The sequence below is a fragment of the Chanodichthys erythropterus genome, chromosome 21 (genome assembly GCF_024489055.1).
Source record: "Chanodichthys erythropterus isolate Z2021 chromosome 21, ASM2448905v1, whole genome shotgun sequence".
NCBI classification, from domain to species: Eukaryota; Metazoa; Chordata; class Actinopteri; order Cypriniformes; family Xenocyprididae; genus Chanodichthys; species Chanodichthys erythropterus.
Window position 1 is genome coordinate 39,988,199 of NC_090241.1, and position 17,034 is coordinate 40,005,232.

The 17,034-nt window shown below is 38.0% G+C and overlaps 1 protein-coding gene across 9 annotated transcripts in view; it reads right to left on the reverse strand.

Annotated features, from left to right (window-relative positions):
- Positions 1-17,034, reverse strand: part of rptor (regulatory associated protein of MTOR, complex 1) — a 431,784-nt gene that overhangs the window by 62,481 nt on the left and 352,269 nt on the right. For 6 of the 9 annotated variants that reach the window (XR_010893518.1, XR_010893516.1, XR_010893519.1 and 3 more), the window contains 4 exons: positions 14,169-14,272; positions 13,653-13,869; positions 11,933-12,043; positions 4,693-4,798 (listed from right to left, as the gene is read on the reverse strand). Coding sequence is in view for 5 of the 9 variants with exons in the window: in XM_067374808.1 (XP_067230909.1) it covers positions 4,693-4,798; positions 11,933-12,043; positions 13,653-13,869; positions 14,169-14,272 (538 nt within the window). In the remaining 4 variants the exon portion in view is untranslated. The remainder of the gene's footprint in view (positions 1-4,692; positions 4,799-11,932; positions 12,044-13,652; positions 13,870-14,168; positions 14,273-17,034) is intronic. The other 3 variants (XR_010893517.1, XM_067374813.1, XM_067374810.1) reach the window with 1 other exon arrangement.

Here is a 17,034-nt window from a genome sequence, read left to right on the forward strand (position 1 = left end):
TCAAAAATTAAACATTTCTGGAACAAACACTTTTCACACAGGCTCCCTATAAAAGGGGTTTCCAGGCTGGATGTGCACAACAGAAGAGTGATGTCAAATCCCCCTTCTGTTGAGCGGTCAGTGACATTACCTCATCCCCAACTGAAGGGCAGTCTTTTCATCTGCCTTAGCTTCACTGTCAGGATGCACTGAGCAGCCTTTGTTTTTCAGAAGATTTAATGTTCTTCTGGCCTGGCAGTGAGGGCTCCTAATGCCACCTCTCTTCTCACTGCTTATAAGGCAGAGCTTATAAGGATATTAAGAGGGAGACAGATACTGGGACACCAAACCCAGCTCTGGGATAAGAACTGTTATTGCAGATCTCAACCTGAGAACTTCTAGGGCACAGCCCAGAAGTTGGTGGGTGAGCAAGCACTTTGACTGGGATTGTCAAGACTGTCCAAAAGAGAGAAGGAGGACTCATTCTGGGGCATCTGTCACTGCTATGTGACAGCAATGTGATATGAGGAAGCAGGAGGGTGGGCTTTCCAAATGAGCCTTAAAAGTCCACAGATAGGGCTCCTCAACCAGCACACCTGGGTTTTGAAGCCCCCTGGGGAGTGGTCAGTTGGGCTTTAGGAGCTCCAGACCTCCTCAGCCTCAGCAGACAGACACAGTCTAAACCAGCTCAGCTGAGGGGAAAACCTTCCTTCTTTTTATCCACAATCAGCCAGGGTTATTGTTTGCAGTTCGCTTTAAAACAACCACTTTTCAACAGTGTTATTATCAACAGCAGCAGAGAAGGCATTAACTTAGGTTCTAGAGGAAGACTCTAGAACCCTCTTTCCTGGTATTTTGTCATTCCCAAGAGTGGGGGAGGTATCTGTCCTATCCTGGATTTGCAAAATGCTGACATTTTAGGAGTTACCCCCTTGTTATACATCCCACAGACAGGTTTACATTAGGGATGTGTCACGATTTTCGAATATTCTAATAGTTAATTTAATTATAGAATATCGAATAGGTTGTGCAATTGTCAACTTAAAAAAAATCCTCATATTTTCAAAGGTGACATGTTCATGTAACCAGAGGGTGGCGCGCGCTGCCAATAACGCACCTAAAACCCTGTCAATCAACTCTTAGACAACAGTAGAACAAAGACTAGCATGGCATATAACAGAACTGTTAAAATCAATGTTCACACGACACAAGTGCCGTCATTCTGGCACATTCTTCACAATGTTATAACGCGTTTAGGCAGCCTAAAATCAATATGGCTTGAGGTAGGCTTGCTGCTATAGTCAGTGTTGGCGGTGTTCAGGAACAACACAGGTATCATCACTTGTCACCACTCCCGAATTGGTGCTAATTTGAGTGAAAGTGAAAGTAAAATTCCCTCGGTCATTAATGTGCGTGTCCACTGGTGGAGAGCGAGCGTTTTCAGTTTATTTCTATGGAAGCTCAAAGTAGAAATTAATTGAAAACGCTCGCTCTGTTTCGCACCGTTATGAATCGCCATGCGGATTTTACTTTCACTTATATTACTGAACATATTAAAGGTGCTATAGAACCAGTTTTTACAAGATGTGATATAAGTCTAAGGTTTCCCCTGAATGTGTCTGTGAAGTTTCAGCTCAAAATACCCCATAGATTTTTTCTTAATTAATTTTTTTAACTGCCTATTTTGGGGCATAATTAACTATGCACCGATTCAGGCTGTGGCCCCTTTAAATCACATGCTCCCTGCCCCCCGAGCTGTTGACTATAATACAGGTCATTTACAAAGTTCACACAGCTAATATAACCCTCAAATGGATCATTACAAGATGTTCGTCATGCATACTGCATGCATGCGTCGGATCATGTGAGTATAGTATTTATTTGGATGTCTACATTTGATTCTGAATGAGTTTGAGGCTGTGCTTCGTGGCTAAAGCTAACATTACACACTGTTGGAGAGATTTATAAAGAATGAAGTTGTGTTTATGCATTATACAGACTGCAAGTGTTTAAAAATGAAAATAGCGACAGCTCTCCTCTCCGTGAATACAGTAAGAAACGATGGTAACTTTAACCACATTTAACAGTACATTAGCAACATGTTAACGAAACATTTATAAAGACAATTTACAAATATCATTAAAAATATCGTAATCATGGATCATGTCAGTTATTATTGCTCCATCTGCCATTTTTCGCTTATGTACTTGCTTGCTTACCTAGTCTGATGATTCAGCTGTGCACAGCTCCAGACGTTAATACTGGCTGCCCTTGTCTAATGCCTTGAACATGAGCTGGCATATGCAAATATTGGGGTCATACATATTAATGATCCTGACTGTTACGTAACAGTCGGTGTTATGTTGAGATTCGCCTGTTCTTCTGAGGTCTTTTAAACAAATGAGATTTACACAAGGAGGAGGAAACAATGGTGTTTGAGACTCACTGTATGTCATTTCCATGTACCGAACTCTTGTTATTCAACTATGCCCAGGTAAATTCAATTTTTGATTCTAGGGCACCTTTAATATGTTTCAGCACATTACAATCATTATATGGCTTGAGTTAAGACAGCATATTCCTCAATGAATAAAACAGTTTATCAATATCAAGTGTGAATGGTCTCTCTCCCTCTCTCTCTGTTTGTTTGTGCATGCGTGCGTGCATGCGGGGGAGGGGTGCAATTTTCGAATAATAATCGAATAATTCCCAGTGATCTTCGAATATTATTTTTGCTTGAAATGCCCAATCCCTAGTTTACATCAATAGACCAGAAAGATATTTTCATATAGGCATCTATCAGGCACACAGACAATTCCTCAGGTTTGGCTATCAAGGCATAGCCTACAAAACTTCCTGTCAGGCTCTCATTAGCACAAAAGTATTCAGCAAATGTGTCGAAGCAGCTCTAACATTGCTGAGAATGTTTGGGCTCAGAGTATCAGCTTATTTTGAAGATCTGTTTCTCTGAGCTCTGTCATGGCAGCAAGCAGAGATAGATACAAAAGTACTGGTGTCTCATTTGGAGAGCTTAAACTTTAAAACAAATTAGACGAAAATTGCTTAGTGCCCACACAAGAAATAATTTAGCAAGGTTTCAGACTAAACTACGGTATCATGCATTTGTCTCAGATGAGCACATCAGGGTTACATTTCCCAAAAGCATTATAAGCCTAAGTAGATCTTAGAATCCTTTGGTGCAAGTGGTTTACGATCAACTTGGGTTCACTATGCTTTTGGGAAACGTGTCCAAGGTCAATTTGCAGCTCCCATTCAGACTATGTTAATGTCTTCTGGGGCTAAACTCGACCGTTTCCGTCAATCCAATGGGAATACTGCAAATGAGAGAGTTTCAGCACTGGATAGCAGCGCTTTGTCTAAAGCTCCATCTCAATCGCAAAGTTCTATCACTCTGTATGCACACTCTCCATTGTTGAGGAAATCACTAGTTCCTTGAATCAGAGACATCTTTGGGGGCAGTTTTTATGAGAAAGGTGTTGACGACAGATGCATCGCTCACAGGTTGGTGTGCGTTGTATGAGAGCAGAATAGCTAAAGGAAAATGGCCTGTCTCCCTACTGAATGCACACATAAACTTCCTGGAAATGTAAACGGTGTTTCTGGCTTTGTAAAGTTTTGTACATATTTTGATCAGATCAGATAACACAAAAGCTGTGGCATATTTAAATCGCAAGGGGGGCACACAGTTCATCAGCTTCACTGCATGCAATCCGATTGTGTGGGGCACAGAGCATTTTCATTCATTATGGGCAACGCATGTCCCAGGAATAATGAATGTGGGGGTAGATCTCCTGTCCAGAGGGAATACTCTCAATGGAGAATGGACTCATATACTGAGCCAATTGTGGGAAAGGTTCAGCCAAGAACTGTTTTACATGTTCCTTCCACTGAATCTGATTATGCCAACTCTAAGAAGAGAAAGAGAATGCAGTCACTCAGTCATACTGATCGCCCCAATTACATTTCAATGGTGTTTAAGTTCAGCAAATTTTAGTGGGGCAGCAAGTTGGGCTTTACCTCAAGTGTTATACTGTGATGTACAGTATATTAGGGAGGCAGGACTCTTGCACTGGCTAAGGCAATGCCCATAGTGAGATACCTCACTCATATTATCAGAGACTTGGGTACAAATTCTGAGTATATATGCAATGAGGCTGCATAAAAGTTTTTATTTTCTTGTGTAAGTCCATGCTGCTTTGGTTCTGTGTAAATTAAATGCAGCATCAGTGCAGCTTCAAACTTGACATTTTCATAAGAGCATACAATGTATAATTTCATATTTCTATTTTGAATTTTCTATAGTCTTTTTCCCTATTGTTTCTCTATTCATATTTCCATATTTAAAACAATAATTTTATAATATTATTTCCACAATTAATGAACATTATGTCAGTAATTAAGTATTTCCCTTGTGTGCCTGTTTAAATGCATTTTATGAAATACTGCTTTATTCTGACTTTGCAGTGTAATGAAACAGTTTAAACAATTTGTGAAATATCAATTAATATCCAAAGTTACTTAGCTGAATATAAAAGATTGATAATGCAAATTGTACAGTATATATTATACCTATGTATGACAACTGTAAAAATAGCAAAATAAAAATAAAACAGTATTTAGGTAAAGTTGTAGTCTTTGTTGTCAGTATATAACAAATTCTGAAGTTTTACAGCTGGAAACTGGTAGTTGTACCTCTCTGAGTGATGCGCTGGCTTTGTCTGCGTACTCGAGCATTACGTAAAAATCTCCACTCCCTCTCCTTACGAACCTGACTCTCCAAATCATGCTCTTCTGGAATCTGAAAGAGAGAAATAAATTCAATTTTCAAATAATGGAGCACCAAAAATGTCACTTTTCTTTAAAACCATAAACACACAACTACAGACTTGAACCTGGTTTTGACAGTTGTGAGTACAGAAACTCAAAGACTGTAATTGTTCAAGAAAACACTCAAGACTAACAGTGTTATCTCTCTAGAAAAGGGATATTGACTGTGATCTTTTACTCTGTAGTTTCAGAGCAGTAATGACTTAATGAAATTATTTACAAGACTGATACTATCAGAGAGAAAATTATAACCATGCAACCTTCTGCTACAGTATTGCATCAGACAGTGGACTATAGACCCTGTGAGGAACAATTAAATTTATTCTTTGCTATAGGGATAGAAGAATTGTCTAAACTCGTTAAATAATCAAAATCAAAAACATGTATGTTAGACCCTATACCAACTAGGCTACTGAAAGAGATGCTTCCAGAAAATCCTGATAGATCCTATTCTTAAAGGGAACCTATTGTGCAAAATTCACTTTTACATGGTGTTTGAACATAAATGTATGTCAGCAGTGTGTGTACACAGCCACTCTATAATGGTAAAAATTCAACCACTCCTTTTTTTAAATCACCAAAAATCATAAGCAGTGTCTCAGAATAAGCTACACTCTGCCCTATTAGCATAGACCCCGCCCTGAGTGAGCTGTACACAGTCCGCCATGTTTATCTCCTTGCTAGAGTGTTTAACAGCAGCATTCAAGTAAGAAATGTATTCTTATTAAATCTACCAAAGTTATTTAATCAATAGCAGTGAGTGATTTTCCTTTGGAAAAACTGATTATGCCATACTATTAATTCATCATTGTCATAAGGATTTGTCCTTGATATGAACTTTCAAGCTGGCTGTTATTAAACCTATTAAAACACACACACACACACACACACACACACACACACACACACACACACACACACACACACACACACACACACACACACACACACACACACACACACACACACACACACACACACACACACACACACACACACACACACACACACACACACACACACACACAATCCTAAAGAATTAGTTAACTAGACACCAATCTCCAATCTCTCTTTTCTTTCAAAATACTAGAAAATGCAGTATACTCACAACCAATGTTAGAGATAAATTGTATCTGCAAGGTTTTCCAGTAATAATTTAGAATGTATAGTACTGAGACTGCTCTCCTCAGAGTTAAAAATGACTTGATTTTATCATCCAATCATGATTGCATCTCTCCATCGTTGTTACTGGACCTTAGCAGCATTTGATACTATCGACCACAACATACTTCTGAATAGACTAGAAAATTATGTTGGCATTAGCGGACTTGCACTGGCATGGCTCAAATAATCGTATTCATCACCAATTTGTAGCAGTAAGTGAAGAGGTATAATATTGATCACATGTTCATTATGGAATACCGCAAGGCTCAGCACTAGGACCACTGCCTTTCACCCTATATCTGCTACCTAATGGAGATATCATTAGGAAACATGGCACTAGTTTTCATGCTAATGATACTCAGCTTTATATTTCTTTGCAGCCTGATGAAACATACCAATTCACATTATTAATGGAACGCATGGTTAACATAAATTGGATAACTAGTAATTTCCTAGAACTAAATTCAGAAAAAAAACTAAGGATTTTATCATTGGACCAAAAACTTTCTAACACTTGATGGGTGTGTCTTTGTTATCAGTTAGGAACCTAGGTGTGCTCTCTGATAGCAATTTTTACATTTTTTTTTTTTCATCTTAAAAATATCTCTAAATTATGACATATGCTCTCAATGTCATATGCAGAAAAGTTAATTCATGCATTCATGACCTCAACGCTAGACTGCTTTACTGGGTGGTTGGCCTGCAGGCTTAGTCCAGATAGTCCAAAATGCAGCAGCTACCATATTATCCAGGTTCTGTCAACACTGCATTTAGCTCCTTGTAAAACACTGTGTACATTTTAAAATCCTGCTTATTACTCAAAGTCCTGAATAGTTTAACTCCTCAATACTTAAGCGAACTCCTATTACTTTATAATCCTTCACATCCACTGCAGTCTCAAAATTCTGGTCAGTTGATAATACCTAGAATATCAAAATCGACTGCGGGTGGTAGATCCTTTTCCTATTTAGTACGTGAACTGTTGTTCGGAACCGGGAACACTTCCCATAACATTGGTGTACCTGTTTCATCATACCTGTTTACACCTGGTCACTTCATGCATTTTTACTGATCAGATTGTTAATTGATTTATCAAGTGATTCCATTTACAAATTTACATTCCAGCCACACAAATGTGTCTCCGCAAAATGGATATAAATCCAATCTTCAATTCCCGCGCTATATGCAGATTTAAAGGAGTTCACATGACCCAACGCAACAAATATGAGCTGCATTTTATTGATCATCAGCCAATTTCAAAATCCGAGACCGCAATAGGAGGTAAGATCATTTAGTCTCATTACATTTAATGAAGATGAATGTGTTTTGAGCATCTGCGATTTTCATGCATCAGTTTGCGTGTCAGCTTGCTGAAGAGATACTCGGCTGCTCATCTGCGGCAACGTGTGTTGCAGTAGCGCTGTCAGATCTGGCTATAACATGTTATTTAGCCTGTAACACACTCACACACATTCATTTTTTTTAAGCATTTTTGGGAGGAGTAAAATTTAAATATGGGGTTTCAACAACCAGATGCATTTAGACATGTTCAGTTTTGACTAGAATGCATCCCAGACCACCTCCTGAAGTGGTATGAGCGATTGGATTTAAATCCATCTCCATGCATTTCGGAGGGCATTTATACCTGGAATTTTCATGACTGGATAGCTATCTGATCAGAGCAAAACTTATGAAGTGACCAGGTGTAAACAGACCCATAACAGGAATGGCATCTAGGCTAATTTTTGTCTGTCTCATTCTTATCCCAAGGTTACCAAAGCCAACTCCCCCCAATATTGATTTGACTGCACTGACATTACTGGATGAGAACTGAATTGAGCTGGATGATGACATCACTGTTTTCGCCAGAGCTGCTTAAGCTGAATTGAACTCATTTGATAAATGATGAACTTTACACGGTTATTGAACTGAACTAAATCAACACTTGATTCAGATGAAAAATTACACTGCCTTTATTAGTGCTGCTTTACAGCAGAAATAAATTCTTTGCATCATTGATCATTATTTTCCAGTTTATTACTGTAAAGCTGCTTTGAAACAATCTGTATTGCATAAGTGCAATATAAATGAAGGTGAATTGACTTAAATTTCTAAAAACTGTGACCAATGTTCTTTCTTCGTTTCTTAAAAGTTTGCCTCTAAATTTGTAAGAATGAGGAAACTGCTCAACAAGCTAAATAAAGTGTTCAGATATGCACACACAGAGCTGAAGCCCTAAGTGAGAAAATCAGAGCTCCAGCTAATTAGCCCAGATCGATCCAGTCTTCCAGATAGGAGCTCAGAGAAAAGGGCAGATCCCATGACACAAACCCATATCCAAGCTCAAGCAAGGTAAGAAATCACACCTGTCTTTTTTTCCTGTAGCTCTGGGGCTCTATATCAATCTCTTAATGAGAATCAATAATTTGTTTTTCTATGGAAATGAAGCAGTGAGCTTGTACATGTTAATTTGTCATAGTTAATGGCCTCCTCCAGATCAATTTTTATACCCTTTCAAGTAAACACATAGTCAAGTCACTTATGCAACATGCACTTATCACACCCATCACTCTAATAGACTGAAATAGAGTTCTTCTCACTCAAGACAGATTTCTCATTTTGCACTCAAAAAGCTTTCTTAGATCTTTGTTATCCATTATGCATATCCCAAACTTATATAGCTTTCTGAACTAACACACATGAGCTGAATCCAACAGATGGATCCTGAGGGGCCTTGCATACCCCTAGAATTCATTCACCAGTGACGAAAGGATTTTTTACCAATTTACACTTTTAAACGCAAGTATTGGGTTTCAACTTAGACAAATATCTAATGATATAAATGTAATGTAAAATAAAAAACAAAAAAACAAAAAACAACTTTTAAATCAGATCAAATGCTGACATATATTACTAAGATGCGATTATACATAGCTTATACTATTTATAATATGCAGAAATGGACCATGGTGAACATATTTAGACAGTTCATGAACCCTGTTTTGTTTTCACAGTTTAATATACCTTAAAAACAAATAAAAAAGTCCAGTACAAACGCTATTGACACTCATCAACGGCAGCTGTCACAGTTGCTAGGCGACAAGAGCAGAAAGCTGGAAAATCTCATCAATGGCTGGGAAAGAGTTAAAAGAATGTTTTGGTACCCTCATCTCTACTTCATTGTAGTCTCCTTCACCCATTCTGTCCACGACAGGAATATATCCTGCAGCAGAATATTTTTCTTAATGACAGCGAAACTGTATTGTTGTCCCTGCATGGCAACCAATCTACTGCACTGTCCTAATTTCATATCTGTCCTATTATTTTGAAGTCTCAAATTTCAACTCAAATCAATAGAGCGATGCAGAGATAGGGCTGGGGGATATATCGCATGTGATTGTCACGTGCATTTTGTCAGTAAAGCCGGTTCCCTGATTACAGCTAAATCGCCATCACCTGCTTTCAAATGGAGCGGCATTTAATAGACAGAGCTGTAGTTCACTGACAAGCCATGCAATATCGCGTTCATATCGCAGATGATGACGATTTAGCGGTAATCAGGGAACCGGCTTTACTGACAAAATGCGCGTGACAATCACATGCGATATATCCCCCAGCCCTATGCAGAGATAACATTTTTGTAGGCCAACCCGGAAGTTAGCATCAGCCTGGTTCCTTCGACAAAAACCCAATAGGATTTTTCCATTAGCTTTTGAATTACTGCAGAAAACAAGGTATGTGACTAACCAAAGCTTAGGATTCTTACACGTTTTTTTTTTTCCTTAATTTTCCCAAATGAACACAACTTTCATGAATTTTGAAGTGTAAATACAAACAGCAGAAGTCAAAAGCTAAACATAGGCTATAAATGAACTAAACCATGGGCGAATTACTTCAACATCACCATCATGATACTTCTGACAACTTGTAGAATAAAACAAGTAAAATATCTTGAGCATGTGTTCACCAAAGATCTATATACATCCTGGTTGAGAACAGGCTGGTGAAAATCATGCCGACCTCCCTCGCACCTTGACCAATCTGTTTTTTTTAGCATCATCCCCTATCATAACACTCTAAGCCCTTAAAACAAAGTCCTATCAACAACATCATCATAAATTCTTCCCTCAGGCTGTAAATGTTAAATCTGTAAATCAAGGGCACTTGTTTTCAGTCACTGATCTAATGGTACATGCACTAACAATTTCTATTTGCAGCATTCATTGTGTTCATACATAATCGGTAGAAATACAATGTAATACAATCGGGAGAAGTTGATATATATTCATTTTTGGGTTGTATCTGCTACTTTCTTGATGTTTTATGTTGTTTTGTCTCCTACACATTATTGATTATTAATGTATCTTGTTCTCTCGCAGTAAACATGAGGTATTACTCTCAGCGCTGTGCCACAGGCTGTGTGTGTTCCTCACTGATCACATACTGATGGGATTGCATTATACTGCCTCAGGACTGGACACAAAACACAAACACACATTCACAAATATTTTCAGTTGTATATGATAATTACAGAAGACAATGAAAAACACACACACACACACACACACACACACACACACACACACACACACACACACACACACACACACACACACACACACACACACACACACACACACACACACACACACACACACACACACAAAACTGTAATACTGTGGTGGTGATGTGTTGCAGTGGTGGTATTAGATGATAATATCATGGTCCTGATTGACTAACATTTTTATACATCATGGCATTTACATGGTACATGCCTAAATAACATGGTAGTATGATTGTCTTTTGTGTTTTGACTATATGCAAATGCATAAACTGAATTCACAGTGGAAAGGGTAATATAAAAAGAATAGTATCGAATAGCCCTGTAGTAAAGCATGGCATCAAAGGAATCAAACACACATGCAGACATATATTTAAATATTGGTTTATGGAATAACACTCTGAGTACTGCAGCAGCAGCACTTCTGTATGTTAGAAAGTCCCCTCTGGGGACAATGAAGTTCGGCTGGGAACAGACAAAGGGTTTTCTCTTTTTGAATAAAGAGAAACGGTTGAAGAAATGTCATACCATCACCATGGCAACAGAAAAAACTAGCATAACTTTGGGTCATGAAATTTCCATATGCATGTTTCAATCCATGTGATATCTTACTACTGTGTTTAAGTTCATAAATATTCATTAAAATCTTAAATTTAGTATAATTTGAGTTCACCATTAATGAGAGTTGCATATTTAATATGAATGTGTGTCAAATGGAAAACCGAGTTTAAAGCTATTTTGTTTACTTGATTACGTGATGAGCTCTGATACTGGAGAGCCACAGTCCTGCTGAGTTCAGCTCCAACCCTGATAGAAACTCACCTGCCTGTAGCTTTCTAGTAACACTTCAGACATTGACTAGCTTGTTCAGGTGTGTTTGATTAGGGTTGAAGCAAAACTCTGCAGGACTGTGTCTCTCCAGGACAGGAGTTCGCCATCCCTGCTCTAGGCCAATGCATATGCACTTGTCAACCGGTGCAAGCAAAGTAATGAACCCCTGGTCTAAAGTGCGTAGACGGTGAACACATAATTACAGCAAGTTTATTTGTTATAAATCCTGATATGCGTGCATAGTTTTCCACACACACATATTTTCAAATGGCCATTTTGTGCATTTATATATATATATCAGGCCACAGAAGATCACAGTCCTAAGACTCTTCATCACCTTCACTTCGGGCAGATTGTTTTTTGATAATACTAAAAGTGGGGTCCAACTCTTTCACATCCATTTACTAATATTTAAAATTGAATTGCTAAAATAATGTGTTTAAGCCTGAATAGATCTTATGTAATGATTTCAAGTCAATTCATTAACTGAATTTGTTTGATTTATAAGTAAATTAATTCGATTTCACCTCTAATCCATGAAGCACTCACCTTCATGACTGGCTGAGCGAAGTATTTGGCACTCCAGTCGCAAAGACCTGTCTGCAGACTCACACTGATGAAGCTCCTGTGAGCAGCTGTCTCATCTCCATCCTCAGCAGTCTGAGGAAAACATCAGACAAATGACAATATGTAACAGAATCACCACATAAACACTCACAGGGTGATCAAATCTTACTGACTGAGCTTTACCCTGCTTTCTACACAACTATTTACTAACTAAAGGGACCTATTAAGCAAAATTCACTTTTACTTTTTGAACATAAATGTTTGTCAGCAGTGGGGGTACACAACCACCCTTTAATGGTAAAAATCCACCCACTCCTCTTTTTTTCATCCCCATAAATCATAAGCAGCGTCTCAGTACAAGCCGTTTGCAGATTCTACCTTTTGTGACATCACAAAATGCCTAGGCCCAGCCCATGACTGATGACAAACTCTGCCCTATTTGCATAGACCCTCAGTGAATTGTACATAGCCTGCCAAGCTTATCTCCTCACCAGAGCAATTAACAGCAGAATTCAAGTAAGACATGTCTTCTTATTAAAGCTACTTAAGTTAATTCAATCAAGAGCAGTGAGTGATTTTCTGTTTTTTTGTTTGATTCATATTAACAGAATATATAGCAGTAGGTATGTAATATACACATGCGATTTCTTCACTTGCTGTTTACGTTTACAGACGTAACCGACTGTTTATGTGAGCCGTGTCTGTTTTTGACATAACCTTGTGTGTATTTGACAGTTTAAGCGCAATAACACGTGAAAGAGAACTTAGTTTAATACTCACTGGATGCGCTGACATCCAGCTCTCTGTGCGTGTGCTTCGTATGTGTATCATCAGAAGTTTAGACTGATATGGATTTAAAACGCATGCAGATAATAAACTTTCATGTGATGTTTCAAGAACTGCATTGTCATGTGAGCGTGACAGCGATATAGATGATAATCAAAACCAAACATGAGTGGTAGTGTATTATTCTGAGGCATGAGCTGTACAGGCTTCGCCCTCATCTTGAAAGTGGGGTGGGGGGCAGCAGCTCATTTGCATTTAAAGATACATGCACAAAAACAGTACATTTTTCCTTCCACTCAAAAATGGGCATTCACAACATGGTATAATAAATGTTCTGTGGGGCATTTTGATACATTCTGGGGACATCTGAGATTTACATTACATCTTCTAAAAAGGGGCATAACAGATCCCTCTTAAGAAAAACTTGGGAATTAAATATTTATGTTGAAAACAGTTGTGCTGTTTAATATTTTCATGGAAACCATGTCTATTTTTTTCAAGATTCTTTGATGATTAGGAAGTTTAAAAGAACAGCATTTATTCGAAATAACATTGTAAATGTATTTACTGTCACTTTTGACCAACTAATGCATCCTTGCTGAATAGTAATCTGCATTTACTAGTTTGCTAACATTTAAGAAACAATGCAGCATGTCTTTTTCTATTGTAATCTCTCTCTCTCTCTCATCCAACTCTTTATTTTGTGTCTTATGGGCTTCTTGTACTTCTGAGAGACAACAACTTTAACTGTAGAATGAAGGCTTTTTGCCCTACTGTTTGTCTAAACCACAAACAAGGCTGCCACAAAAAATGAACACTAAAAAATTGTTTTTCTTAAATAATCATTTGACATGGCAAATAAACAACACAAAAGGATGGAGAAGGATCTGTGGGGAAACTAACATCACAGCTGTACCTGATCAGGGCCTTTGTCAAACATCTTCCTGGTGCGTGGGAACTGCTGCGAGTGGGGCGCCTGGCCACCCAAAGTCGGTGTGTATGGTGGCCGATTGGGCGGTGCCTCCCGGACCGGCGGTTTGGGCACTTCATTGGTGAGACTGGAGCTGGAGGCACCGGGCATGGGAGGAGATCCGCTGGAGGGAGATGAAGAGCGTTTGGATCTGTGGGAAGCACTACAACACCAACAAGCAGGGCCATAACACAGATTAATGTGCTGCAAAAGAACAGGGTCAGCATGCACTGCAATGCTGCATGTTAAAATAAAATTAATAGCCACAGCCAATAAACATATCCCAAAAAGAAATGGATGCTGTTTAATAGATGCAAAGTAGAGTAAAATAACAGAAGCGCAAGCTATTAAATTCTGCTTTTTCACCTGTTATTTAAAAAATCTAAATCATTCCAGGAGACTATATGGTCCTGCTGCTGTTTTTAAACAAATTAAATACATATTTAAGTGTGAGTAACTCACCCTGCTTGATGTATGAGAGTTCCTTTGCTGGTGGGGCTGGCAGGTGCTGATTGGGTCAAGGAACCTGAGTCCAGAATCCTCTGTGTGCGAGCATTCATGGTGGCCTGATGTGAGAAGTAGTGTAGAATGCAGATGTTTTATAACAATGTAGTATAAAATTGTGCATCCTGGTTCTGATTCCATCAAAAGCAGAACATTTTTTTATCTACCACTGGTGGCTACTGTGGATGGCTACATTTCAAGGTTTGGTAGCTAAGCACTAAAACAAAAATAATTTCTGGTGGCCCTGTATGACTGTAAAAGACAATACAGTTAATGTATGCAAATATAGAGAATGCATGTCTGTTTTAGCTGTAATCCTAGAGAAAAAAGCAACAGCAAAACTCTTCCTCATAACTCTAATCGCAACCTAAAAGAGTAAAAAAAGGAAACAACGCTATCTACAAAAACATGGGAAGTTGACTTATCTGCTTCATCAAAATCTAGTTAACAATCCTATCCTCATCACCATCTGGAGAGATGGTCTAATCTGATTTTTATGCTAAAGCCTACAGGGAAGTGTGAGAGAGAGAGAGAGAGAGAGAGAGAGAGAGAGACAGATTCATCATGACTGAGTAGACAGAAATAAAGTTACTGTGTGTTGGGGCAGAGTTTCTGTCCCACAGATTCATTACGTTAAAAAAGAAAAACAGATATGAATATCGAGAGAGAAAAGATATTATTTTCTAATTTACAGCTGAGCAACCTCTATAAAAGGGAGACAAAATCTACCTACCGCATATAGGCAGTATCCTAAAACTGTAGGTTTCTGCTGAAGTGACGCATCGCAAAAGGCTGTTTACAATACACGTGTAGCGAATATGTCCTGTAATTGAACTAGTAACAACTTAAAATTTACTTTAATACAGTTTGATTTTTAACCAGAGGGTTATTTTTTATTATTGTTATTATATTTGACCAAGCTTGTCACAATCTATTTTGGTATTGTCCTCTGCACAAAGGATATATGTGATGCTGCCTTAAAATTTGGCTAAAACAATGCACTTAGCTTAGGAAGCATCATAATTAAGATGCTTATCTTTTGGAACAGCCATGTGTTGTAAGTGCATCGATGTTGCCCCCAAATGCTGCCTCTATAGGTAGCTCAATAGTTGATACAGCTAATATCTGTTACTTTTTAATTATGTAGTTTGCACAAATGTTTTACTCCAAATCAAAATTTCTTGTATTACTTACTGGTGAGAACGATAAAAGCTGGGGCATCTCAGTGTATAGAGGGTAAGGGTAACAACACTATGTTTGTACACTGAACATAATCAATGAAAAATAAAATATAATTACTTTAGTGGAATTAGTCTCAAGTGGAATTGAGTTTCAATACATTTAAAGAAATGTAAACATGAAAAATCAGATCCTAGATAAGTTACAAAATGTTATTTGTATGCACTGCTGTCCTAAATAGCAAGTTCAAAAAATGCAAAAGGTGACTTTTTTTTGGCCTAATATTGCTTAGAACTCAACGTGCAATAGAAGTTTCTGAGGGTTCTTTTTAAGACTTTATTGAAACACAAACACTACTGCAAGACAACAAAGAGGTCTGTGTTATACAAGATGCAGTGTTATATTGTAGTAGTGTATCACTCTTAATGCTGGTGTATTGTATTTCTACATGCTTAAGGAGATGCACTTCAACACCAATGAAGTATATACTGTATTTGAATCCTAGTATAAGCAAATGTCTGGGTAAGTCAGAACAGGCTCTGACAGAGGCGTGTGTGTTATTTTGCACTGATTGGACTCAGCAGGTCTATCTGAGTATCACTGCACAAATGTCAGTGTGACAAATTGGCACTCATTGTCACCTGCTGCTCCGGAACTTAAGAAAGGTCAAAGACAAAACAAGCTGAGTCTGATTATTTGAAATTTTCAACATGACCCTTAGCTCAAACAACCTCCAAAAGTTCTGCAACCATGGTCTTTTTAACATCAATCAGTGTCTAGCTCAAACAAAAGAGAGAGAGAGAGAGAGAGAGAGAGAGAGAGAGAGAGAGAGAGAGGAAAAAACAAGATTTATTAAGGTTTTACATTAAATTGCTCATGAAGCTCATAAAGCTGCCATAAAAAATAAATAAATAAATAAATAAAAAACTTTCAAAAGCATGGTTAAAAAAACTAGAAGCTATTGTTAGTCATTTGGCTGCAATCGGGCTCAAGCTGATGTAGATATGATGAAAACAAATCAAGCCAGAGTGTCCGATACTTTGTCAGATGATTTTTGGGAGTTTGTTTACCCCTCCCCTCTCTCCAGTTTGAACCATGCAACAAGAGATTATACAGACACTTTAAAGCTTCAACTTAAAAAGATTGAAATTGCCCATAGCCCAGCATGATGTACACAAGATGAAAATAAGAGATTTAGTTAAAGTAGAAAAGCAAGTCTGCAGTAACTTAATTTTCTGAAGTCTCCCTACAGCTTTCTTACTATATTTGATGTGATATATGATGAAGTGAGAGTGTTTTCTGGAAATCAAAAACCCCAGTTTGAAAGAAATGCGAGGACAAATCTACTGATTAGTGAAGTTTCACATACCCCCGAGAACCTCTAAGGTAATGCATATGGCAGTCATGAAAGTAGATTTTTAGAGTAAATTCTGGAAGATGTTTTCCTCAAAATTCATATGAACTTACATGAACTCACATGAACGGTAACCAAAAAAATGTGGCCATATAAAGTATATTCCACTGTTGTTAAGTTAATGTAGTTAAGTTAAATGTCTGGAAATGTTGAAGAAGCGCTTTGAAAGTGTAGCCTGTGAAGCTATTATCAACTCAATTTAAAGAAGCTATTCTTTTGTAAACAGAATTA